Raw genomic sequence first — 27,418 nt, forward strand, 5'->3', positions numbered from 1 at the left:
AAACGTACTCGATGTTTGCAAATCCTTGCAAGTTTTGTCCATTAGCCCTAACTCAGTTAATTTTTTATGGTTAAATCTGAGTAAATAGACCCCACATGAGGGTATTTTGGTCATTTAATCTCATGCAGGGTCCATTTGGTCATATTTAACCACAAAAATACCGTCATGTAGGGTCCATTTGGTCAGATTTAAACACAAAAATTAACTGTGTTAAGGCTAAAGGACATAACTTGCAAGAGTTTGCAAATATCGAGTACGTTTTCTGTAATTATTGAAGATAAAGGACACAATTTGCAATAAGTGACATACATAAAGGACGATTTTTGTAATCTACTTTTTTTAATATCTAGAGAGCCAACTGTAATGAAAGTTTAATTAGGGTCTCTTACATAATGTTTTAATACATCCAATTTTTTAGTTTATTTTTGTTCTGCGTATTTTGGATCAAATATAAACGTTGAATCAAAAATCATGTAATTAAATTATGAAGTTTATGCATAGAACACGCGGTGAATATGTTTGTGATTTGCACTTTGCAACTATAGTTGCCCCTTTGAGATATTAAGGTGTTATGGTTGTTGAACTTATTTTGTACATCACTAACTGAAACTAGCAGGTCCATCTAATTAAGTTTTCCTGTAGTTTATGTTATATCTTTTATATTGATTTTTAGCTTATAGATGTAACTCATTATCCTATAACTAAACATTCTTAGTGATTAATAGAGGACAAAGCTAAGACCAATATTTTCTTGTATGATGTATATAAAGATATGCACCACTAAAGGATGTTTCTTTATGATTGTTTTCGTATGTTTAACAGATCAAGTCACACTACAAGAAAGTCGATTAATAGCGGCGACAAGAGTCGCCGCTAATGGTCCATTATATCGCCGCTATAGCCAATAGCGGCGACATGTCGCCGCTATTGAGTCGTCGCTAAAAATTGGCCGCTAAAGGGGTCACTGTCGTCGCTAATGACCTTGTCGCCGCTAATGGGTGTCACCTTTTAGCGGCGACATATATCGTCGCTAAACCGTCTTCACTAATGATTTAGACTCAATAGCGGCGACAAGGGTCGCCGCTAAAAGTCAAATTTTTTTTTTTTTATTTTTGCTGCATTTGCAGCGTTTCCTGTTACGAACAAACCTGCCAATTTCTAAATTTAACGCAACACAAACAGACTAAAAGTAACATAATGCTTTAGGTACTAAAATCGCATAAAACATTTACATACAATAAACATCCTAAAAAATCCCAAAAGTAACATCCTAAAAGTCGATTAATATCCGTACAAAATAACCGCAACAAAGAATTCAAGTTAGGTCGTCATCGTCATACTCATCGTCATACTCATCGTCGGGTGCGACTTGCTTTCCCCTCGCCGCAAGAAAGGATTCGAGTTGATTTATGAACGCCGGACTTTGGAACAAAGTCGAAACGTATTCCTACATTAACACATATCAAACCCAATATTATTAGCAAAAACATATAGTTGGTTTACTATATTTTTGAAGTCAAATTGTATAGTTTACCTCCGAAAACGGTTGTGCGGTTTGAGTCGTCGCATTACAAGTGTTCGATGCCTTATTCGAAGGTTTAGGCCCAAGCCCCCGGAACCATCCTCGTCGATCACCCAAAACGTTTTGAAACACGGCAACCTCATTCGGCTGGTTAGAACCGCTGCTTTCTGCGCCCATAATCTCGCGTTCTAGATTAAGCTGTATTTTACGAAGATGATTAAATATAAATACAAATAGAGTAAATTACAATTGGTTTCCTTTACGTTTCTACCATATTACAACCGGTGTCCTTAAAATAAAGATATTACAGGCTCCGTCCTTTATGTTATTTGTTTTTAACACCCTATGTCCTTTAGTGCTAAACTAGTATTATTTTGACAACAAATTGACCCATTTTTAACTGCATTTAACAACAATTCAAACCCCCCCTTTTTAACAGCAATTCAAACCCATTTTTTACAGCTTTGACTCTGTAATATCTTTAGTTAAAATGGTACAAACGTAAAGGACACCGGTTGTAATTTACTCATATAAATATAAATATAAATATATATATATATATAGATAGATAGATACTTACATAATTCTGCTCGGCTACCGGGTCAACAAAATTCCCATCTTTATCCGTGTGAGTTTTGCGGTACGTATCAAGACGTTTCAAACCCTATTTAACATTAAAACTTAGATGAGACGTTAAATAATCATAAACATACAAACACACACATATAAAACATTACATGTTTGTAGGCGGTGCTACTGTATGATGATGTACCCCCACGGTTTGGGAATTTTTGAAGTTGGCGGACTCTTGTATTTGCCTCACTTCTTGCAATATATTTGGGGTCCAAGAAGTGATCAATTGTTTTTAGCCAATTTTCATAAGGCATATCCTTGGGGTGGTGTGCCCTTGCACGTTCGAGATCGTCATAACCTCCATTGTCACGAAATTCTCCCTTAGCCTCGTTCTTGCGGTCGGAGTACCGCTTCATAAGCACTTGTCTAATGCCGCCTTTTAAGTCGCGCGCCTCCAAATCCTGTTCAACTTCATCGAAATTGAAACTCTCCTAGGAATTAAATACAATTGTTAAAACATTATATAAAAACGTTAAAACATTAACCTAGCGTTTACGGTTGCAAACGCAGCAGCAAATGGGTGTAAAAACACAGCCGTTTGTTGCTGCGTTTGCAGCCGTTTAACGGCGCGTTTACGGCTGCAAACGCATCAGCAAACGGCTGCGTTTTTACACCCGTTTGTTGTTGCGTTTGTAGGCGTAAACGCGACTTTAAACGGCTGCAAATGGCTGCGTTTTTGCAGCCGTTTAACACCAATAAATGGCCTAACTTATTTACCTTTAAGTGGTTCATCACGGCCTCCTTATAAGGAGTCGGAACTTTATCCCAGCCTATTCTATCAAAAGGGATGGTCCGCCACATGTATAAACCCGCCTCGCGTGCAAATAAGTCGCTCGTTTCACCAACAGGGGTAAACGTTACATCCCTATCGAATGTAAGAGAGACACGCCCCCCCGCTTTGACCAGCCGGCGAAGCTTTTGATTTTTGGCTTTACCCCTAACTTTCCTTGGGGGAACCGCTGCAATTAAAATAAAATTAAATATAATTAGTGACATCATTTATAATAAATGTAATAAAAGTACTAAATAATAATTGATAACTTACCGTCAATCTCATGCGTCCCTCTCCTAAAAGGATCCGGATTTGGTGGATCCCCAGCTCCATCTCCCCCATGTCCTCGGGGCATCACGTCCGCCATCAAGTAAACAAATACAAACCACAAAGAAAACATATTTCCTAAAAAGTTACAAATGTTAAAACAAGTGTATCAAATAGAAATTAGTAGAAAGTACAACAAGTTTAACTAATATGCAGATAAATATTTCAACAAGTGTTTTTCAAATACTAACTAATATAAATTACAACAAGTTTTCTCTTAATCAAACTCGATGTCATAATCGGGATCGTCCTCATCAACATCAGTCTCGACCTCCAACACTTCATCGACGGTAGTCGTTGGGGGACCAACTTCAGTTGCAGGCTCACCTGAAGTAACATGAGAAGACCCAATTTGAAAGTATTGGGTCAGGTCGATGACAAGTGGACAGTCAGATGAAGAGTTGTTGTGGACAATGTCAATATCTTCTAAGTCGTCATCAGCATTTTTAACCGGCTCGACGCGGTTATCATTTAATGGCCGATCCCAAATTTTTCGATGATTAATGTTCTCGACTACCCATCTAGGTTTATTTTTTTTGTTTCGAGACGGTTCTTGGATGAAGAACACTTGTTTGGCTTGCGAAGCAAATATGAGTTGATCATCTTTGTCCCATTCATGTTCAGTGCTTATACTAGTGATATTATTGTCATACTTTACACCCCTTCGAGTATCAAACCACTTGCACCGGAATAGGACAGTAGAATAACCATTTGTATAATTCAACTCAATAATTTCTTCTAATTGGCCATAAAATTTCACACCGTTCTCTCCGACCACTTCTACCCCAGAGTTTTGCGTTGCGCGTTTTGCATCACGTTCAAGTGTCATAAACCTAACACCGTTGACTATGCAACCAGCGTAAGTTTCAGCATTTATTTTCGCACCAATTGAAAGGGCATACAACTCTGGGTGGAATTCTGGAGAATTTTGTGTTTTCATCGAATGAACCTAACAAATATAGAGTAAGAATGCTTGTTATATATGTATTACCTATCCGATGTAGAGTAATGCGTGTTATATATGTTTTATACCTTATTAAGAAACCACCCCGGAAATTTCGTTTTAAGATCATCTTGGGGATGTGTAGATATGAACTCACTACATTAATGACAAATATAAGCAACTAAAGAAGAGAAAATAGTAATTAACATTAACATAAACATATTGAGAAAAGTAAATATAGGAACACTCACTTCATGTACTCCCTGACTTCTGCGCAGTTATCGAGAACAAACCATTCCATCTTGCTTTTTTCAACGGTTGAAAGATATTTGCTCTTCGTTGCGCTTGCCGGACGACATTTAGACTCAAACACCCAAAACTTACATTTTTCAACAACGACATCCTCGTTTCTATCTGGGCGATTGAACTTAGTCTGAACATCTTGAAGATACATTGAACAAAATGTTAGAGCTTCTTCAAGCACATAACCTTCAGCTATACAACCTTCCGGCCTTGTCGGGTTTCTGACATACTTTTTTAGCTTTTTCATGTACCTTTCAAATGGATACATCCATCTGAAAGCTACTGGACCTCCCGCAATCGCTTCATCAGGTAAATGCACAAGTAAATGAACCATAATGTCAAAAAATGCCGGAGGATAGATCATCTCTAACTTGCATAGGATGGTAAGAATGTCATCCTTTGCTTTCCTCATATCTTCAACCAATAGTGTTCTGGAACAAAGTTGCTTAAAAAACATACAAAGGTCTACCATTGGTGTAGATGTATCTTTTGTCAAAAGCCCTCTAACCCCAATCGGTATCAAACGTTGCATGAGAATATGACAGTCATGAGATTTCAACCCAGTAATGTTAGAATTGTTATCTGTCACCCTCTTGCTGATATTAGATCCAAACCCATCTGGGAGTTTAACATTTTTTATAAATTCACAGAAAAGCTTTCGATCATCGGACTTGAATGAGTACTTTGGGTGGGGGCTTAAGAACTTGCTACCCGATTGTTTCAACCACTGTGTCGGCCGGATATTTAGTTTTTGCAAGTCGTTTCGTGCGTTTGGTGTGTCTTTGGTCTTCTCATTCATTAAGAGAGTACCAAGCAAGCTGTCGCACACATTTTTCTCGATATGCATTACATCTAAGTTGTGCTTCAGCTGCAAAGAAGACCAATACTCAAGTTCGAAAAATATGCTTCGTTTGGTCCAGTTCAGCTCGAAATCTGCTCGGCTTATCCTCCCACCTCCAAAAGATGGATGCTTTCCTGGTAGACGATGAAGTAGACGACCGTGCTGAGCTTCTATGTCAGCAGGACTAAACTGTCTCGGAGGGCCTCGTGTCTCGGGTCTCCCGTTAAAGTCGAGACTTGTTCTCCATGGATGGTTGGCATCTAAGAACCGGCGATGACCAACATACACACATTTACCAGTTACACGCATTGAAGGAGTGTCTTCGTTGCAAGTCGGGCATGCCATGTAGCCCTGTCCGCTCCAACCTGATAGACTACTACGGGCTGGAAAGTCGTTTATGGTCCATAACAACGCCGCCTTCATTGTGAAGAATTCGTTTGTTGTTGCGTCTTTAGTACGTACACCTGAGTGCCACAAATGTTTAAGCTCATCCACTAACGGTCTAAGGTAAATATCCATGTCCTTCCCAGGTGATTTAGGGCCAGGAATCAACAAGGTCAACATGAATGTGGACTCCCGCATGCACAGCCATGGAGGCAAATTGTATGTGGTGAGTATAACCGGCCATGTGCTATGAGTCGAGGGTCCGTTACCGTTAAATGGATTAAAACCGTCAGCTGCAAGCCCCAAGCGAACATTTCGTGGCTCCATCGCGAAGTTTGGGTACTTCCTATCAAAGTCTTGCCATGAAGATCCATCAACTGGATGCCGCATGGTCCCATCTTCTGAACGTCCCGTACTATGCCATATCATATCTTTTGCCGTGTGTCTTGAACAATACAAACGCCGAAGTCTAGGCGTCAAAGGAAAGTATCGTAACACCTTACGAGCTACCTTCGTGCCTTTTGTGTCTTTATCGACCCAACGACTCTCATTACAAACGGGACAATTTTGCAACGACTCGTGTTCTTTCCAGAAGAGAGCACAATCATTTACGCACGCGTCTATCATCTCATAATCCAAACCAATCTTCTTAAATTTCTTCTTAACTATATAATGCGTAGGGGGAATCTTGTTGCCTATTGGCATTGATTCTTGCAAAATCTTTAGTAGACGATCAAATGAAGTATTAGTCCAATGGGACGTCTCCTTTAGATTCATAAGCTTTGCTAAGAAGTCAAGGGAAGAAAACTTGGTACAACCAGGATATAATTCAGATTCAACATCCTTTATTATGTCTTCAAAATCGTCATCAACACCGTTAGATTCTCCACCCGACATCTCCGGGTTACGATCTGTATCTTCTTCCATACGCTCCCCCCTAATGTCTTCAATAACGTTTTCCATACCCTCATGTGGCACAACATTATCTACTTCTACAACTGCAGGCCGAGATTTTTCGCCGTGATAGTCCCACTTTATGTAGTCTTTCCAAAAAACCATACGCCCTAAATGGAGTTTCATTTTTGTGATGGTTGTTAAGCCGGAACATTTACATTTGGAACATGGACATCTAACTTCATTATGGTTGGGGAGCACTCTTTCACACATCGCGATAAAAGACCTGAGTCCTTGCTGGTAGTGAGCTGATTGAAGTGGGGAATCAATCCAGCTTTTATCGATAGGCATTATGCAACTGAAAGATAATTTAATTTAGGGTTTGCAAGACAAGGGTAGGCTGCTAAACCCACTTTTTGAACACTTTATCTCATATATGAATGTGTATTACATGGTTGTTTGTTTAAGAAAAATTCGGCAGCATTTCCTCTTAGCTCCCAAGTATATATGTAAGAATATATATACCCGAGGAGCAAAGAGAAAATGATAACCGAATCCTTCTTAAACAAACAATCATGTAATACACATTCACATCCTAAATGAGATAAAGTATTCAAAAAGCAGTCCCAAATTAAACGGGGACAACCTGAAATTAATTTCTAAATCAATTTCAGGCGGGTATTTCTAAGCTCATTATGGTTTAGGTATGAATTTTCGAAAAGAATAGAGCAAATATCATGCGGGTCAATGGGTAAAAGCTAGTTCATCATTACTTGACATGAAGTTTTGCTACTTGTAAACAGAACGTGTAGAGTTGTGTGTCACTTGTATGTTTTCGCCCCTTAAATTCTAATTATCAACCCCATGTACCTTTCAAAACATTTAATGTGTGTATGTATGTATGTTTTATGTGTGTATTGTGTGAGTATACATAAATGCATTATAACAAATGTATATGTAATGTGTGTGACCATATAGAGCACTGATGAAATAAGTTAATAGTAAAACAAGGGTGTTAATATATTCACACCTTTTCTCTCTATCTCTTTCTATATAAACATAGATATATATAGAAAAAGATAGAGTAAAAGATGTGAAAATAAAATTTTAGGGGGCATGAAAATAGTGAAAATAGCTGAAGTGTAATTTTCTATGCATACATCATTTACTTTAAACTATCACAAATTCATAATGTATGTAATTAATGGATATTATATGTTATGTGTCATATTAATTAGTAGTATTTATGAATCTATATATCTATACTCATTTTTTACATGTTTTAATTACCAGCTATTTTAGATGTAATTGTTATTAAAATATGTTTTCATGTAATTACTGTTCTACCAGTACTAAATGTACAATTAATTATATTTATGAACTTTTATATAAAGCATTAATTATCTCAACATTCTTGGTACATTGTTGTATACACGAAGAGTTGTTAGTTGCTACAATCTGTTTGAATATTACATCCAATGCAAGGTACTCATGTTCATGTACATGTACATGATATGTAAAAGCTAGTGGATACAATATATATATATATATATAAAAAATGAAACCACATCACTTAATGCATAACCTCTATACATATTATTTGTACCACTTTTATCATAGAATGAGATGAACTGAAACACTTATCTAACTAGAGGAAACATTTGATAAATAAGTCATATCATCAATATACTGATTTTCATATATCCAAATATCAACAGTAACACAAACCTAAACCATTACACAGATTCTAGATCTTGGCTAATTAAGCTTTTTCATATATCCAAAAAATTAAGCTTTTTCATATATTAAAGCACAAAAAACCAAATGGTGGCTTCTAGATCTTGGCTAATTGGCTTCTATACACAGATTCAACCCAAACAACTAACCCAAACAGATTTAAAACAAAAAAAAAATCATTTATACACAGATTTAACATCCCCAAACGGATTTAACCCAAACAACTAACCTTATTTTCACGAGGAGAAGGGGTGGTGACGGTGGTGGCCGTGGAGACAAGGTGATGCCGGTGGAGACGAGGTGGTGCCGGTGGAGAACCTACATTCACCAAGAACAAAGAAATTACAACCTATATATAACAAATTAAACAAAGATTCAACAAGAAACTAACCGATTTCAAGTGGAAATGAAGAGATTCGCCGAAGTGGGTTGAAACCGTGAGGAAGCAGAAAGGATTTGGGGGAAAGTAGGTGGAGGGAAGAAGAGAAATGGCGCTGAAAAGGGTTATATTCGTCGGACCAATAGCGGCGACACCATGTCCCCGCTATTGACTAATACCGTCGCCGCTATTAACAACAGAAGACCCCAGCCGTTGGATGATCACAACAATCGTGTGGCCAGGGTTAAATATGGGACACCGGGTGCGGATCGGACCAATAGCGGCGACATATTGGTTGTCGCCGCTAATAAGGTCGCCGCTATTACTCGTTTTTCTTGTAGTGTCAGCTTAGACGTCTTGAAATGGCACATAAAGTGTTCATTGGAGATTTAACTACAAATGCTTTGATGAAATTTCCAGTGTTGGAAGAACTTAATCTTTACGCGATAATAATCTCAAAAGAAGAGATTGAAACTGTTGGCCGTTATTGCCCCATGCTAAAAACACTCAAAGTGAATAGTAGAGGATATGCAGGGTCTTTAATGAGATATAATGAGATAGCCATAGCTATTGGACAAAACTTGCTTGGGATAAGGCACCTTGAACTCATTGGAAACAAGATGACCAATGTTGGGTTGCGCGTGATTCTGGATAACTGTCATCACCTAGAAACACTTGACTTGCGTGAATGCTTTTACATTGATCTTAAGGGAGATCTAGGGAAACAATGTTCTAAACAGATTAAATATCTTAAACTTCCCAATGATTCTCTTGAAGGCTGCCCTTATTTATGGATCATATCTAAAGAGGACTATCAAGACTCTGGAGACAACAATGATGGCTATGATTCATATGAATCATATTAAATAACCTCTTAGTCTGTTCAAGATAGATTGCAGCCCTTTATGATTTTGGAGTCTACGTTGATGGCTTTGATGATCTATTAGACAAATAGGCGAGTTGGTTTTCATGAAAAATTGCTTACTTGAAAGTTGAAACACATGTTTTGTTGCGTTTAATGATATACTAATTTTGGTTATTAGTTTTTGAAGCTGCAAGCTAATCAAGGTTTTTATGGTTCGTTTTTGTTTTTATATAGAATTATAGGTAAAAAGTAACTTTTACGTATATAACTTAAAATTTCTTTCTAAAAGAGCATCTCCAATGCTAACCCAAGTCCAAAATTCAGACTCGCCATCTTAGCATGCCACACCATTTCAGACCTTTACCTTAAAAACTTATTTTATTTTCTAACGCTAAACCAATCTAGGCCTCCACCTTATCCTTCACTTTTATATAAAAATATATTAAAAAAATGTCTATGGGCCCCCCAAACCCGACCCGCATGAGTCTGGTGTGGGGGACCAGACCACACCTACCAAGTTCCACCAACGCATATGTGGTTCGTTTTGGAGTCTGAGAATTATGGACTTGGTTAGGTTCTCCCAATAGAGATGCTCTAAGAACATCCGCATTGGAGCCTTTTAAAATCTTGGTGAAAAAATGTAAAAGGAAGTAAATTATAATTGATACTCGAATACTATTCGAGTTGCCTTTAACCATACAAAATAACCGTAAAATCTTTTGTTAGTAATAATAATTATAATAAAAAACAATAATTTGAAGACATTATTATACTATTGCTCACAACGAGTTAACCGTCGAATTAGACATTTTTAAACGCCGCGAAAAGCAATGTTGGTTGTCTGATCAAAACGGTTAATGCTGAGATTTAATGATCATGAGTGGAATAACTAGATGGGTATCTCCAAAATTTGGCGGTTATTTTTCTGAGAAAACAGTTCAAGATATTTTCTTCCCCATCTCAAGTTCTCAACTCTCACCGTGATTTCAGCATTGACAGTTTTACATTCTCCTCTTTTTCCTCCCCACTCGACGGTTCACCTCTTAAACCAATTTCCACCACCCATTATAAACCCCCACCTCCACCATTTCTCTTCTTCAAACCTACAACGTCAAGGGGGTGTTTGGCCTAGCTTTTTTAACAAAGCTTATAGTCTTTTTAGCTTTTTTTTACAAAATAAGATTAACTTGGCGTTTGGTTTAGCTTTTTAAGCTTATGCTTATTAGCTTATAGATTGAGGTTCCTGTAAAAAAGACCAAAAGTGTGAGAAGGGTAAGAAAGAATCTACACCATTAGATCTTTGATCAAATGGTTGAGATTAATAGGGACCAAATTGTAAAATTTGTTTGTTTTTTTGGACTGAATTGAAAATTGTAGGGGTAATAAAGTCTTTATATTCATTCAAAATAGGAAACTGTAAATCAAAGTCCCTACAATTTCGATCTCTCTCTCTACATCACACGACCAGATGATCTCTCTCTCTACAATTTCGATCTCTTTCTCTATAATTTCGATCTCTTTCTCTATAATTTCGATCTCTCTCTCTACATCATAGTGGAGCGGCGGTTCTAGCAGCACCATTTTATCATCTCCAGCGGTGCAGCGGTTAGCGGCGGAGCGACAACGGCGGCGGAGCGACAGCGGTTAGCAGCGGTGCAGCGGTTAACGTTAACGGTAGCGGTAGTGTCGGCCACCTCTACACGACAGCGACGGCGCAGCGACAGTGGTAGTGTCGGCAGTGGAGAAGATGATACAGTGCTGAATGGTGTTATATACTTTTTTGAATGGTGTTATATTTGTGCTGAATGGTGTTATATAGTTTATTGTATGGTGTTATATACTTTATTGAATGGTGTTATATATGTGTTGAATGGTGTTATATACTTACTGAATGGTGTTATATACTTACTGAATGATGTTATATACTTATTGTATGGTGTTATATACTTGCTGAATAGTGTTATATACTTTATTGAATGGTGTTATATACTTACTGTATGGTGTTATATACTTACTGAATGGTGTTATATACTTTACTGTATGGTGTTATATATGTGCTGAATGGTGTTTATAGAGATCTTTTTAAAAAAATCAAGTTCCTATAATTAAGGTGGCGGTTATGTGAAGTTTTTAATTAATTGAATTAATGATAAAATTACTTGTTTACCCTTTTGAATTAATTTAGATTTAGGACACATGTCATCTCCACAATATTTCTCACCTTTTACACTTTTAGCATTTTTTACAATAACCTTACCCTTAGCTTATAGCTAATTTGAAGAAGCTTATTTGAAGATGATTTTTTAGCTTATTTGAAGAATGATAGAAAATAAGCTATAGGCTACTTTAAAATATAAGCATAAGCCAAAAAATAAAAACTAGGCCAAACACCCCCACTCCCCAGTGATTCCAGGTCTCTATCGCTCCTCAACCACTATAAACCCCACCACCACTCTCTTCGAATCTAAATAAAATCAACATTGCACTTGAGGAGTAATCTGAAGCCAATTGGTACATATCTTTGATTTTCCCCAATTTTTCATTTGATTGACATTAGTCATCGATGTTAATTTGTTTGATTTAAATTCATCTAATTGTCCAATTGAGTCAACCACAGTGCTCCAATTTTATTGATTAGAATTGCGATGTTTCTGACGCCAATCGAGTCTTCTCCCGATCCATGCTCCTGTCGACGAGGGCCCCCGTCTGGGCTCCTCATCTCGACTCAATTCCTTTGAATGATGACTGGGCTTGAGCCCATTTGGTTTTTTCAGCATGCTTAGTCGGTTCCAGTGGGCCTAGTCCTGATAAGCTCATTCTTAGGCCAGCTCATTAGGGTTATGGCCCAAGAATCTTGCCATATAAGGAAAGTCCCTTCTTCTAAAGGGATCAGGTTATTTTGTCTCTATCACTGGGGGCTCATTCTTCTCCTACATCTCTATCTTCTTACAACTTAAACTTGTGTTCCATCTCTCTACATTACAACCTACAATTATTTTTGCCATACATTACTGTCACACCTCGATATTTCCACGTATTACCGGTGGGCCCGGTGGGGAGTATCGTGACGTAGTTGATATCATCATAGTCAATTAATCACAGTTTAAATGCACAGTGGAAGTCTAAAAGTAATATATACAAACCGAGTTGAAAGTAACATAAAATATTACACAACGGATTGTAACTGGATCCACAGGCGGATCTAAAACAAAAGAAATATTGTTCAACAGATTTTAAGCATCAAAAGCTTGCAAGACTCTTTATTTGATACTAGGAGTAGCCAACCCATTACGCGTAGTACCTGCACTTATTCTTTTTGAAAAATACGTTAGTTTACACTGGTAAATACAATTAACTGACTCTTTTGAAAAGTATTTATAAAAAAAATGGTTTGGATGCACAAGGCATAAAATCTTTTATAACTTGGGACAAGTATTTAAAAATAATCTTGTATACAGATTTATATGTTTGTCGTTCATTCAGTAGCCCAGGTTAGAAGTACCGGGTTAAAGATTAATAGACACACCACTAAAATAATCCCACGGCGAGTTATCCTCAACGAGTGGTTATATCTTTTACATACGCAACCGTCAGGTGTATGCCTAATCCCCGTGCTTAAGTCGTGACCATTCCTAATGAATGAGCCGAGGATATCCAGGACACGGTCATTAACCCCCCCCCCCCCCCCCAAAGGCACTGCATCAAACAAAACAGATTAAAACGGGTTATCTCAATGATTTAACCATTAATTGATTAAAGATTCAATACACGACCAAGCGGTAATAATTTACCGTATCCCAAGCCCGTATAAAGGAAAATAAGTTAAAAGTATTTACCTGAACAAAAATATAATTTTATCCTCAGCCGTATATCAATCAGCAAGTACAAGTATCTTTTACTGGGCTCCTAATCTGGAACGAAGGTTTTAATAATCTATTAGATTCCTAACGGGTCTTATTTAAGTCTTAACTTAGACCGGTTAGTTTTAAGGAAAGGTTTACGGTTCAAAACCCAAGATTAAGCGAAGACCGGAATAGAATGTGATTTAGAACCGACAAGTATGAGGACTTGTATAAAATGGGTAAACTAAACACATTCTGGATTTTGAAGTAAAAATGATAAGGTTTGACCCGTTTCGGTTAATTTATGCAAACTAGTTACATAAACCGTACCGCATGCGAATATGCTTAACGGGTAGCCAAATGAGTCATGTACAGGTTCAACAAGTTAATATGCTTAAAATATGTTATGATATCAGTAGGATACCTTCCATTATGCCCAAAACAAATTTAAAACCAAATTAAGCCTCATAAGGGTATTTTGGTCATTTTAAAGTTTATAAAAGAGGTTAAATAGCAATCTGAGGTTCTGGTCTAAAATAATCAGTAAAAATATTTATTTTAACAAGTTATATGAGTAAGATATTATATATATGTGAAATTTATCATTTATGGCCAAACTATGCATCGTAGGGGCATTTTGGTCATTTCACATATGCTATAAGGGTCAAATTTGAAAATCTGAGTTCAAAACTTTTACTTACTGTTAAAGTATAAAAATTTACTTATAATATCAGTAGGTAATAAGTCTTAGGTGTTAATTATAGTTTTAACCCATACTATGCGTTTAAAAAGCGTAAAAGTCGGTATTTGACGATTTTCGGGTTATTTAAGGAAATCTGAGATTTTGATCAGTTTCTAAAGCTTATAATATTTTATTTAACATATGAAATTAGTAGGAAAAAGTTTGGTATCAAAATGTTATGTAAAACTCATTTTATCAAAGAAAAGGGTAATTTTGTCAATACCGAATTTACACTAGAACTCTATAATATAGAGTAGGGTTCCTGCGGAAAGTGTGTTTTTCCTAGAAAGTCTAGAAAGCAATCTTGTCCATCCGATTGGTGTGTTTAAGGGTTGAGATCAAATCAATGGCAATCTTGTAATAATTTACTATATTTAATAGATTGTTTTAAATGAGGAGGGGCAATTTCGTCCTTATGTGTGTTTTAAATCAATAAAAAATAACCGTCAGAGATATCACATCTCCTTAATACACGCCATTTTCCCTCTCTCTCTCTCTCTCTTTCTCTCTTTAAACCCACAACGAAAACCCTCTAAAATCATACAAAAAATACCTAAAATCATGGATCAAGATAAGAGATTTACCAACTTCTATATACGTAAGATCTTCCCAACATTGTGTTCTGTGTTTTAGTAAGCGATTAGGGTTCAATCGTGTTCTACATTGAAGTAATTGATGTTTGAAGGGAAGAGATTCAAAGAACAGAGGGATTTGAACAAGATGGATGGAAGCAGAGATGAAGTCGCCGGAAGAAAAGTTGAAGTTGCTGGAAGCACAGTTGAAGTCGTAAGAACCCTAGGTGTGTGTTTAAAATAACAAATGTTTGTAGGTATTCCGTTTGTTGTGGATGACTCTGCTTGCTAGGGTGAAATCTGCTGATGTAAAACACATTTGTATGAATCTGCTTGCTGTTAAAACACAGCTGTATGAATCTGAATTGCTGTTAAAACACAGCTGTATGAATCTGAATGATAAAACACATTTGTATGAATCTGCTTGCTGTTAAAACACCGCTGTATGAATCTGAATTGCTATTAAAACACAGTTGTATGAATCTGAATGATAAAACACATTTGTATGAATATGCTTGCTGTTAAAACACAACTGTATGAATCTGAATGAGGAAACACATTTGTATGAATCTGCTTGCTGTTAAAACACAGCTGTATAAATCTGAATGATAAAACACATTTGTATGAATCTGCTTGCTGTTAAAACACAGCTGTATGAATCTGAATTGCTGTTAAAACACAGTTGTATGAATCTGAATGATAAAACACATTTGTATGAATATGTTTGCTGTTAAAACACACCTGTATGAATCTGAATGCTAAAACACAACTGTATGAATCTGTTTGCTGTTAAAACACAACTGTATGAATCTGAATGCTAAAACACAACTGTATGCATCTGCTTGCTGTTAAAACACAACTGTTTGAATCTGAATGCAAAAACAGACTGTATGAATCTGCTTGCTGTTAAAACACAGCTGTATGAATCTGAATGTTAAAACACGGTACCAAGAACATGCTGATAGATTCCAGGAAGAAAACGAAGGAATGATTGATATTAAGTGAGATCAAAAATCGAAAACAAAAAATTCCGAAATTTATGGATAGTTAGTTATTGAAGATAATTTCCTAAAATAAAAATAGATTGTGAAAGTACATAAATGCCCTTTTAGATAAAACCCTTCAATGCCACATGTCGCGTTCTTATTGCTTCCTAGACTTTCTAGGAAAAACACACTTTCCACCCAACTCCTACTCCTATAATATAATCAATATAAAATTTGATAAAATTTCCAAAAATCCTTAAATATTATATTATATTAGTGGGTAGAAAGTTTGGTGTCAAAATTTGGGTTTAAACATGATTTATACTAAAAATGCTATTTAATTAATAAAAAGCTTTCATTTTACGATATCGCGCATAACTTTTATTTTAGACCACGAACTGATATCAAATTTTTAGGAAATGTTTATAAATCAGTAATAAAGGTTTTTGTCCTCTCACATTTTCAAAAATCTCGTTTTTATATAAAAAGGGCATAATGGTCAACTTTTAAGCATTTAACGGAAACATGCAAATGATTCGGATTTCAAAGGAACCATATTGTATAATCTCAGAGGGTTATACTAACATGTAATATGGTCCTAAAGGAACCCTAAGGCATATCTAAACTAAGCTAAATCGGATCAGAACTGAAAGTCAAAGCAAAAGTCTACTTTTGCGACTTTCGGTTGCGAACCGAGCCTAAACTCAGAATTGTCGGGTTGAACATGCCTAGACATGTTCTTATATTATTTACCAAGTTGTTTAAGTGTTAAAACATGTTCCATAACCTCTGCATTATCAGTTATGAATTAATTTGTAAAAAACTGACACATTTGACTTTTTGTTAATAAGTTTGACCCGACAATTGACTGAGATAACATGATAATTTGAAGGTGCCCTTTTAAGGGTTTATTATCTACATAATTACCAACACATAGCCACTTTCAATTCGAATAATGGCTGGACCGTTTGTGATTAATCACAAAGTCAAAGCTTAATTACGATAACTTTGACTTTCGGTCATTAAGCTAATAAAATTTGAACTTAGGAAGCTAAGAACACTTACTAGAGTACTTAGCATGAATATTGAACTTGTGAAAGCTTCCTTTAGCTCCAGGAGGCTTCAAAGAGTGAGCTTTGAGTGAAAATGAAAGTGTGCAAGTTCTAAGTGATCAAAATGGGGGCTATTTATAGGAGTTTTGAAGTTGCTAAGATCATTACACCTATTTAGGGAGGCTCCCAGATGTTTACAGGTGTCGTGGTGGCAGGAGAAACCATCAAACAAGCCCCTAGAATCGAAAATTTGCATGCAAAGGCGGTGGAACATGCTGAACCTGCAGCTGTCCATTTTTCTGCCCAGTTACAGGTCTTACGGACTGTAAGCCAGGGCCTTGCGGTCCCTATCCGCTGTTTAAATTTTATCGCCCAGTTAAGCCTCCTTACGGTCCGTAAGGCAGATGCCTTGCGGTCCGTAAGCCTTTGATCAGAAGACAAAATTTTGAGAACTTTTAGATTTTGACCATGCAATCCTTATAACTCGAATCTAATGTCATCTTCAGCAGGAGGTGACATATGATCAGGCCTGAATACTCTTGGAAGCTTTGCCATGCATCATGAGGGTCTTGGAGTCTTTGAAGAAGTCATGTGAATGAAGGATTGTCGTTATAGCACATAGGATCCCATTTCTTTGGATGTTAAATTATTCATTGCAAAGTTTAACCGGATACTCATGAAATCCTTATCAGATATTCATGAGAATGTATTTATATTTTACAAAAGTTTGGGAACGTTAAAAGGTCACTCAGAGGTAGAATTAACATGTTGACACTTTTAATTTCCCCCACATATCTATTAACCTGATCCGGGTTTATAACACTTTTCACGTTCATGACACGTGTCTTTATTATATTGGGCATGATTTTTGCGAGGTGTTACAATTACACTGACTTGAGCGTCGGAGTGCCCTCGGGGCCAACCCCCGGGCCCTCTAACTAGATTTTCATGTGGCTGCAACCCAAGAACTGTCATTCTACAAAAGGAGCAATCGGTACGATGGCGAGATTAGGAATCTGAACCGGACCCGCCGAGTTCAAGTTTAGTATCGCCAAACGGTTTTGATCTTGACTTCGACATTGGCGCCATCCGTGGGACCGAATACAAGCGTGTCTCGTTCACTTCATACTAACGGTCAGATCTGCAACTCCCGTATGCTCAACCAGGTTTCAAAATCTCATACTCTGTTTGTAATGTTCAAAAATCGTATTGAAGCGCATGGTCATGAACATTCAAATCCTTTACGGGTACGCAACTTCTAAGTGCTACACAAGACTCACGTGTTGAGGAATAAAAATTAAAGATCATCCATGTGTCACACTTACTGGGAGCGTAATCTTTTCAAAAAAAAAAGAACACTTGATTGCCTGATATTCCTTTATGCATCATGATCATAGTATGCTTATGAAGGTTAATGATGACATTATAATTACATGAGTAATCCCTCTGTTGGAAAAGAGATGAAAACATAAAAAAATTATATATGTTTTTTTACCCTCACAAGAAAACAGGGTTAAAGACAGGGGCGGAACCAGAGGGGGGTCAAGAGGGTCCGTTGACCCTCCGGTCACCGGAACTTTTTAAATTTTTATTTATAAATTTTGAGTTTTTGAAGAACAAACTTAGAGATAGACCCCCTAATTTGAACCAGTATAGAATATAAGCTTATGATGACCCCTAGCTAAATTGTTCTGGTTCCGCCACTGGTTAAAGATATGTATTCTGGTTCCGCCACTGGTTAAAGATATGTATCGTAAACATATAAAACTAAAAAGAAAGGAATCTCCTAAGTTTTCAGAAGTTTTTACACATTAGAGAACACAAATGTTTGGTAAAAGATGTTGACCATCCTTTAATTGCAAAAGAAAATATGTGAGTGAATCTATAAATCATCATTTTGGCAGAAAGTATCACAACACAAACCTTTATGCACTAGCCACAAAGAGTTGCTGCTTTAATACTCTTGATGAAAGAAATACATAGACAAGCATGTAATGCACATCCCATTGTACTGGGAGTCTGGGACACAGCTTTTTGCATAATAACTGCAGGAGAAGGGGTTACTTTGATGTAAAATATAAACCAAAGAATAGGTGATATGAATTATTCATTTCGGGTTATTTTTATTAAACTTTTATGCATTATGTTTTTTTTTTTACTATTATCATTTCGGGTTATTTTGCATTAAAAATCAAATAATAGTTTGAATAAAATACCTGATGAATGATAATTAACCAAACACCACCTTTATACAATGTTCGATGAAACCTATATAGGGTATGTTTGGCAAAAGTAGCTGGTGGCTGGTAGCTGAAAGCTGAAAGCTGGTAGCTGGTGGCTGGAAGCTGGTAGCTGTAGCTGGTAGCTAGTAGTTGTAGCTTTTTAGATATATTTGGTGTTTGGTAGAGTAGCTGGAGCTTTTAATAAAATGTATAAAATTACCAAAATGGACATAACTAAAAATTTAGAAAGTTGGTGCATTAAAAAGTTTCTTATTTTGAGAGGTTAAAATAGTCATTTTTCCCTAAAAGCTTGTAGCTCCTTCTAAACGCTACTAGTAGTAGCGTTCAACCAAAAGCTTAAAGCTCCTAACCTAAAAGCTTAAAGCTCCTTCAACCAAACAAAACTTTTTATTAAGTAGGAGCTTTTTCTTAAAAGCTTAAAGCTAGAAGCTCCTAAAAGCTCCATGCCAAACATACCCATATTAAGTCGTTTTATTTACAGGATTTTAAAAATGTATATGACGTTGCTAGAGATATATGTATAAACTTCAAATAAGATAAAAAAGGAATTTTTGTGAGAAGTGGACGCATTAATTTGGAACGTTAACCTCGAAAATTAAATGATTAAGATTAAAGGAACCATAGAATCGTAAATAATAGAAAGTTAAAGATGATTGAAAGAGTTAAAAGAATTAGACATAAAACCACTTGTAGTTTAATGAACACATATATTGATATACATTTGTTGTAAAAATATGTGTCACGTCTTAAATTGTTCAAATAATTTGGATGCAAAGTTCGCTTTTATGAGTGAGAAAGAGATTATACATATGTTTAAAAATAAGTGATATCTATATATTGGTTATTAATTAGTATTAATATTAAAAGAAATTTATTAAACAAATATAAATAAAATTTATGAGGTTGAAGGAGAGAATGACATGTGACATTATTTAAAGTCTTTTATTATAAGTTAGATTAGATTAGATTAGATATGACGTTGCTAGAGATATATATGTATAAACTTCAAATAAAAAAAAGGAATTAGACATAAAACCACTTGTAGTTTAATGAACACATATATTGATATACATTTATTTTAAAAATACGTGTCACGTCTTAAATAATTCAAATAATTTGGATGCAAAGTTCGCTTTTAATCTTTTATGATGAGAAAGAGATTATACATATGTTTAATGAATATAGATAGTATTGCTCCAAAATAGTGCATTTATTTGGTGAGTGTAACATATGTAATGGCCCGAGGGGGAGGGCACTAGATAATCCAAAATCTGTAGGGCCTGCTGTTTTATATTTTGCATTTTCGCATATTTAAAATCATCATTCACTCCGCATCAGCTATGTAAAAAATCAACTTACAAAAAATGTACAATATATCTGTATTCAAGCTATATGCTCTAAAACCAAAAGTTACTATATGTATCAAACTATCATATTTACATTTTTATATATTTAATTTACAAAACTTACCTTTTAATTATTCTTTTAGGTTCAAGACACATTTAGAACATTCATAACAAAATCCTCATCTCCATCCATATAACTTAACTAAAATACATATTTAGTTATAAAATTTGTTCACTTTAAAAAACATAAATTAGCTTTGGGACAAACCTTAAATAGAAAGTAGGGTTATTTAGGGTAAAGACAACCCTTTGTCTTCAAGATGAAAATTTTAAAAATACTACTGAAAACATCATGATAAATTAAAAATCTACATCAATATTCAATAAGACAACCAATACATCTTCTACCAACATTTGCATTTGTCTATCCTATATTAACACGTATTCTATCGCCACACTAGAAAAAAACGTCATCTGAAAAACACAATGAACATTAACAGGTCTGTTCCCGTGCTAATATACCCATTTCAATCCCGATGACCTTAATTACCTGAGCTATTGAAATCTTGGAAATTGACTAGCCTTGCTTCTTTCGGGGCTCCATCCCTCTTGACTATATAGGTAGGAGCTTAGCTACTCCTAGTCAGATAAAAGTTCTATATATTGGGGCTCTAGCAACCCTAAACTACTAAAATCTGGTCCTTTGTTGTTTTTGTCCAACATCTTTCACCAGAAAGAGCTTCTTCTCTTAAGGCTTCTTGTCAATAGTGAGAAAAATCTTGCTTATCTATCTTTAGAAAGATCTATATTTATATATTTTCCAAAATTTAATTAACATAGCTACACACGATACACGAACAAAACTTTATTACACGTAAACAAGCAACTGATAGCATACAAAGTAATAAATGGGATACAAGTTGTACGCATCAAAAAAAAATAAGTTTGATAGCGTGTTTCGTTTGAGCTCATTGGTCCTGTCTAGTTATTGAATATGCAGTTTTTTGGACCATATTATGAGTCGAACATATGTAACATAAATTTGTTAAAATAGAAAAGCAAACGAAGATGAAAAGAAAACAGAAAAACCTGACTTTTATCATTTGATGATATTAAAAACCAAATCTTACAAGTTACAACACAAGACATACCTTTGTCTTCAAACCTCTTTCAACTGCTATAAGGTGTGGGGATTATGGTTGGGACATGATTTGTCACCTATGAACATGAATGTAAGGCTACACCACCCCCTTGATTGATCCACCATGATTTGCATGGATTAAACCATGGCAACCATGGTCCTTCTTTCCATTTTTCAACAAATCATTTCCTTTTTTTTAGACAAAGATAAATTAAAATAAATAAAGGGTTATTGGTTTGGGTCATGACCACACTCTTAGGGTAATGGTTTTGGATGATGGATTAGAGGTGGGTTACATGGCACTAACATGGAGGGTTATGGTGATCATGAGGGTCATGACCACACCCGATAGCCTAAAAGGTATCGGTGTTAAATGAATTTATGGTAACAAAAATGCATAATATTTAACAATACTAAACATTTTGAGAAAAATGTCCGGATAGTCCCTGTGGTTTCGTCTATTTTCACCTATAGTCCCCAACTTTTTAAAATTACCTGAATAGTCCCCAAGTTTTCATTTTTTGTTCCCGGATAGTCCCTGTGTCTAACTTCAGTTTGTTTTTTCTGTTAAGAGGGTGTGAAATGACAAAAATACCCTTACTAAAAAAACAAAACAAAATAAATTAACCTATTAAATACCCACCTTTCACCTAAATCTCACCTGTAACTAACAAGCTCCCACTTCCACACCACCACCATGGCACCATCTCCACCTACAACCACCACCACCATCTACCCCCCCCCCCCCCTCACTTGAACCCAGTGATTTTTTTCTCAATTTCAACATAAGTTGCAGAAAAAGAAAGGTTAGATTCTTCTCAATTACTCATCCGTCAGTTAAATTTGTTGTTTAAAACGTCAATTTTGTTAGGAAATCTGCAAAAAAAAAAAAAAAAAAAAAAAACCAAATTTTTCACAAAATTTGAGCGTATAATGGACGAGATCTGGGATAGAGCGGTGGAAACGGCGTTAGATGGCCAGCGAGACACTGCGGCGGTCACGACCGTTTGCCACATTTGTCGTTGTTCCAGAAGTTTCCAGACGACCTGCAACAGTTATCGATCGCGAATATAGGTGTTTCGTCGCTTTAATAGTTTCCGCGGTTGCAGAACCTGCAGAAATTGATATTATCTGATAATCGAATTGCTGGCGGTTTGGAGTTTTTGATTCAGGCAGGTTTGGAATCGTAGCGAGATTTAGATTTGTCGAATAAACGGATTCAGGAGATTGATGAGTTGAGGCTGTTTCCGGAGTTGAGGCTTGTTTCGCTTGATCTGTATGAGTGTCCGATTACTAGGGAATAGGGATAATGATTATAGATCTAGAGTGTTTGGATTGATTAAATCCTTGAAGTATTTGGATAAGATGGATGTGGATGAGAACGAGCGGCCGGAGTCAGACTAGATCTAGAGTGTTTGGATTGATTAAATCGTTGAAGTATTTGGATAAGATGGATGTGGATGAGAACGAACGGCCGGAGTCAGACGATGAGGATGATGATGACGATGAGGAAGAGGTGGTGGTGTGAAGTGGGGAAGATGAAGTGGTGTGGTGTGAAGTGGAGGAGGGTGATGGTGGGTGGAGGTTGAAGATGAAGTGTGGTGGTGGGGTTTTATAAATAAAAATGAAGAAGATGCCCGGATAGTCCCTATGGTTTGGCCTTTTAAGGAAAGGGTATTTTTGTCATTTCACACCCTCTTAACAGAGAAAACAAACTTAAGTTAGACCCAGGGACTATCTGGAAACAAAAAATGAAAATTGGGGACTATTCAGGTAATTTTAGAAAGTTGAGGACTATAGGTGAAAAAAGGCGAAACCACAGGGACTATCCGAGCATTTTTCTCAAACATTTTTTTAGATAAAGATACGAAAAAGATTCTTGTATTATTTTAGAATATTGTGTGATTATTACAAGATATGATGACGTAATATTCATTATTATAATTATATATTTTTATACACTACAAATAATTCATGAATCCAACATTCAAATAATATTTTTTGAAACGTAATATGACGCGTCAAGGTGGGGGTCCTTTTGGATTGGTGTTGTGCTTTACTAGAATAAATTAAATCATATTTTATAAGATTAGCAAGCAAAAAAAAATCAGATATTTCTAATCAATGTTTTAAAAACAGGTTTTTAAATCCAACCGGATTAGGCTAAAAACTGGTTTAACAGCGGTTTAACCGTGTTGACTAGCTAACTCTATAATTTCATAAATTACAAAATCAACTCAAAAGTTAATCAAAAAATGCATAATTACATATTAAAAGATGATCTAAAAATAAATCCATAATAAAATATAATCTAAAAGATAATCGAAAGTTATTCAATTTTACAACAAGCTCTTTTAAATGAAAGTGTACGATATGTTTAAGTCATTTGAGTGTTGAATACATCAACTATTTCCGTTTCAAACAATACTAAATAAGATCTTTTAGTTACAAATAATCATAAGAGAAAAATGCCCGGATAGTCCCTGTGGTTTCGTCTTTTTTCACCTATAGTCCCCAACTTTCTAAAATTACCTGAATAGTCCCAAACTTTTCAATTTTCGTTCCCGGATAGTCCCTGGTGCAGATGAAGGTTAGTTTTTTCAGTTAAATGGGTGTGAAATTACTAAAATACCCTTGTTATTAAAAACAACTTAAAAATAAAAAATATATATTTAAATCAAGTGGGGCCACCTTTATCCTACCCCTACCCCACCCCTACCCCCTCTCCCCTTTCTCTCTTCCTCTTTCTCGTTTTAGTCTTTAAGAATCAAACCACCACCACCACTTCATCTTCCCCACCCTCACCACCCTTCACCACCATCTCGTTTTTATAGATCCGGTGCACCTCCGGCCGGTTGCCGGTCGTCTATCTTACCAGTCAAACACCCACCCCCATACACCCACACCCCTCGTCTCTATCTGATTCGGCTCCGACGACCGGAGATCGGGGATTCCGGCCAGCTCCACCAACTTCTCCGGCCGACCACACCCACACCTGCAACATTACTCACCCACCACACTGCAAATTCAACAAATTTTTTTCGAATCTTCACAGTATGAGCAATTCAAGACTCTAAAGATCTCCACTTTAACAACAATATCATGAAACAGATAGATTTGTGGAAGGATAGACGAGAGAGACACGGGAGAAAAAGGGGTGCCGGCCGTGCCAGCGGCGACACACGACAGCGGACACGATTGGAATAATTGGGGGAATTTGGGGCAGATTTGAAAGTATCTTCAGCATCTTCAACAGTAATATCCTGTTGACTAACAGTGTTTGAAGTTGATTCCTTTGATCCTTCAGCCATTTGTGTGAGATGCAGATTGGGGTGAAAGATAAACGGAAGCTTTTGATTTTGGGAAGAAACAGTTTGAAGTGAAAATGAGTGAATCTATGTTGCAGGTTGTCTTTGAGTAGAGAGGAAGTTTAGAGGTTTTGGAATCTATGTATTCGGCCCATTAAGTTTGAGTAAATTGTAAACATGTGTTGGGTTAGTTAAGGAAAATGTGTTTACGAGAAGAAGATGATGATGATGACAGGGACAGGGTGAGGGTGGGGTAAGTTGTGGGACCCACTTGAAATTTTACTTATTAATTAGATTTTTATTTTTATTTATTAAATGCTCGGATAGTCCCTGTGGTTTGGTCTTTTAAGGAAAGGGTATTTTTGTTATTTCACACCCTTTTAACAGAAAAAACAAACTGAAGTTAGACCAAGGGACTATCCGAGAACAAAAAATAAAAAGTTGGGGACTATTCAGGTAATTTTAGAAAGTTGGGGACTATAGGTGAAAAAAGGCGAAACCACAGGGACTATCCGGGCATTTAACACTAATCATAATATATAAAAATTACATAAGATAAGTAACATATATAATAAAAATAAGTAACAACCGAACTAAAATAACTTGGGCCGGTACCGGTATTACGTTTCAAACCGGTATACCGAATTCTACCGCCGATACAAACCTTATGCCGTTTCACTTATTTACCGGGGTGTTTCGTTACGAATTTACATCTGAAAACTGTAATACCAGTATAACCGGCCGATATTTACTGGTTTTTAAAACATTATTTCTAATAGCAAAAACAATATATTAGATTAGATTTTTGAAGTTAATGAATGCAGGACAAAATCTAGATGCAATAAGTAGTTTGCTTTTTTTGTTCGTATCATACATTTATACTCCATCCATGTGCGTTGTGTTACCTTGTTTTATTCCAACTGTCGAATAAATTGCTTTTAATTTAAAAAAAATAATTTAAAAAAATGAAAGTAACTTCCATATCGACTTTAAAGACAAAATCACGGTTTTTCCTCAACTGTTTTGAGTGTCAAATCAAAAAAGATGGTTGAGCATAAAAAATAAATAACATTATATGTTATATGTCGTAGCGTTTCTAAAAGCACCTAAATCGGGTAAATCATGGGTTAATGAATTTAAAAAAATTGTGTTCAAAAAATTTTAATCAACTTTCGTAATATAAAAACATAATATTATCTACATGATTTTAACTCTCATGAAATAAACTACATTTCTAGAAGCAACAAACAAAACCGTGTGGTTTTTACCGGTCTAAAAAAAACTGTGTTCAAAAAATTTTAATCAACTTTCGTAATATAAATACATAATATTATCTACATGATTTTAACTCTCATGAAATAAACTACATATTCTCAGTGTGGTGTTTTTAAAATATAAAAAGTATAAAAAGTGGTTGTGAGTGGAGGAGAGAGAAAATGTTACTATTCATCTGTATATTTGGGGGGACACTGTTCACCCACTATAATTTTTTAATATATATTAAAAGTGGTTGTGAGTGAATGAGAGAGAAAAATGTAATGATAAAGGTATAAAAATATTATTTAATTGAAAAGGAGAGAGAAAAAGTATTTGTTTTTAGTGGAAATATATTGATAGGAGTTGTTTTTTAGTGGAATGTATGTATAATTTTAGGGGTTGAATGTGAATGCTCTAACAATTTTATAAGTTTTGTTTTGACGATTTAACAATATGAAAAAAAATAAATTATACACATACATATAGACATATACATTCTTATAATTAAGTAGCCAGTAAATGAAAAAAAATAAAAACAAGAATATACAAATAATGATAAAAGTTAAATGACAAGTTCCAAGTTCTGAACTGGACTGAAGTGTTAAACCAACATATTATCAAAACCAAACCATAAACCCAACTATTTGGATCTCAACCGCTTAAACTCGTCAACTTGTTTTGATTTTGATGGTTTTATCAAAACAACTTTTATGAACACTTAGGAATTTGTCTCATTATTATTTTACTTCTAATCAAATATATTTATTATAAACTCTAAGAAACTAATCTTAAGATGAGCATTTGGTACTGGGTACCGGTACCGTACCAGGTATATTCGGTACCGGTAGCGGTTCCCATTTTCCACGTTTTTCGGTACTGGTACCGAACCGATATATTCGGTACCGGTATCAATTTTCCCCGTATTTCAGTACCTATACTTTCGATACCGAACGGGTACCGTGCTCATCCCTAAATCTCATCGACTAAAACTTCTCATTTTTCTCAAAAAAACTCCAATATCATTGTTTTACGTTTAAGAAAAGAAAAAAAAACAAGAAAAATGCAAGTTGTTATCTCGTTAATACGAACCAATCTTCATCCTATGTAACTAATGAACATTAACATGAGACTAGCTCATTTAAAGGAGACTTTTACATGTTAGATACATCCGGAGTTCTAACCCAGATTGGAGTTTTGTTGGTTTTACCTAGAAATATTTGAGTGTTGCCCTCCTTTTTTTTTTAAATGGCAAAGAATCTTGCGTAGTTGGGGCTATTTCTAAGGTCAACTCTTCGACCACTATGACAGCGTGCCCCACTTATGTGCGGG

General features: G+C 35.8%; 3 protein-coding genes and 1 pseudogene across 3 annotated transcripts; 2 read left to right on the forward strand and 2 right to left on the reverse strand.

The window, feature by feature from the left end:
* Positions 1–1,184: 1,184 nt before the first annotated feature.
* LOC110908948 lies at positions 1,185–8,765 on the reverse strand. Its single transcript, XM_022153949.2, has 8 exons — positions 8,748–8,765; positions 8,586–8,674; positions 3,201–3,332; positions 2,873–3,114; positions 2,260–2,586; positions 2,103–2,186; positions 1,535–1,720; positions 1,185–1,447 (listed from the first exon to the last, which is right to left on the reverse strand). The coding sequence occupies exons 3-8, from the start codon at positions 3,325–3,327 to the stop codon at positions 1,316–1,318; spliced, it is 1,098 nt and encodes a 365-aa protein (XP_022009641.1). The 5' UTR covers positions 3,328–3,332; positions 8,586–8,674; positions 8,748–8,765; the 3' UTR covers positions 1,185–1,315.
* LOC110907114 lies at positions 3,472–6,970 on the reverse strand. Its single transcript, XM_022152144.1, has 3 exons — positions 4,449–6,970; positions 4,287–4,353; positions 3,472–4,203 (listed from the first exon to the last, which is right to left on the reverse strand). Exons 1-3 carry the CDS (start codon positions 6,968–6,970, stop codon positions 3,472–3,474), a joined length of 3,321 nt encoding a protein of 1,106 aa, XP_022007836.1.
* Positions 8,766–8,891: 126 nt separating the features above from the next.
* Positions 8,892–9,601, forward strand: LOC110907115 (putative F-box/LRR-repeat protein 23). The gene is made up of 2 exons (XM_022152145.1): positions 8,892–9,063; positions 9,156–9,601. The coding sequence occupies exons 1-2, from the start codon at positions 8,892–8,894 to the stop codon at positions 9,599–9,601; spliced, it is 618 nt and encodes a 205-aa protein (XP_022007837.1).
* A 5,144-nt stretch (positions 9,602–14,745) lies between these two features.
* On the forward strand, positions 14,746–23,052 carry LOC110907116 (annotated as a pseudogene).
* Positions 23,053–27,418: the final 4,366 nt, after the last annotated feature.

Source organism: Helianthus annuus, chromosome 14 (assembly GCF_002127325.2).
Source record: "Helianthus annuus cultivar XRQ/B chromosome 14, HanXRQr2.0-SUNRISE, whole genome shotgun sequence".
Lineage (NCBI taxonomy): Eukaryota > Viridiplantae > Streptophyta > Magnoliopsida > Asterales > Asteraceae > Helianthus > Helianthus annuus.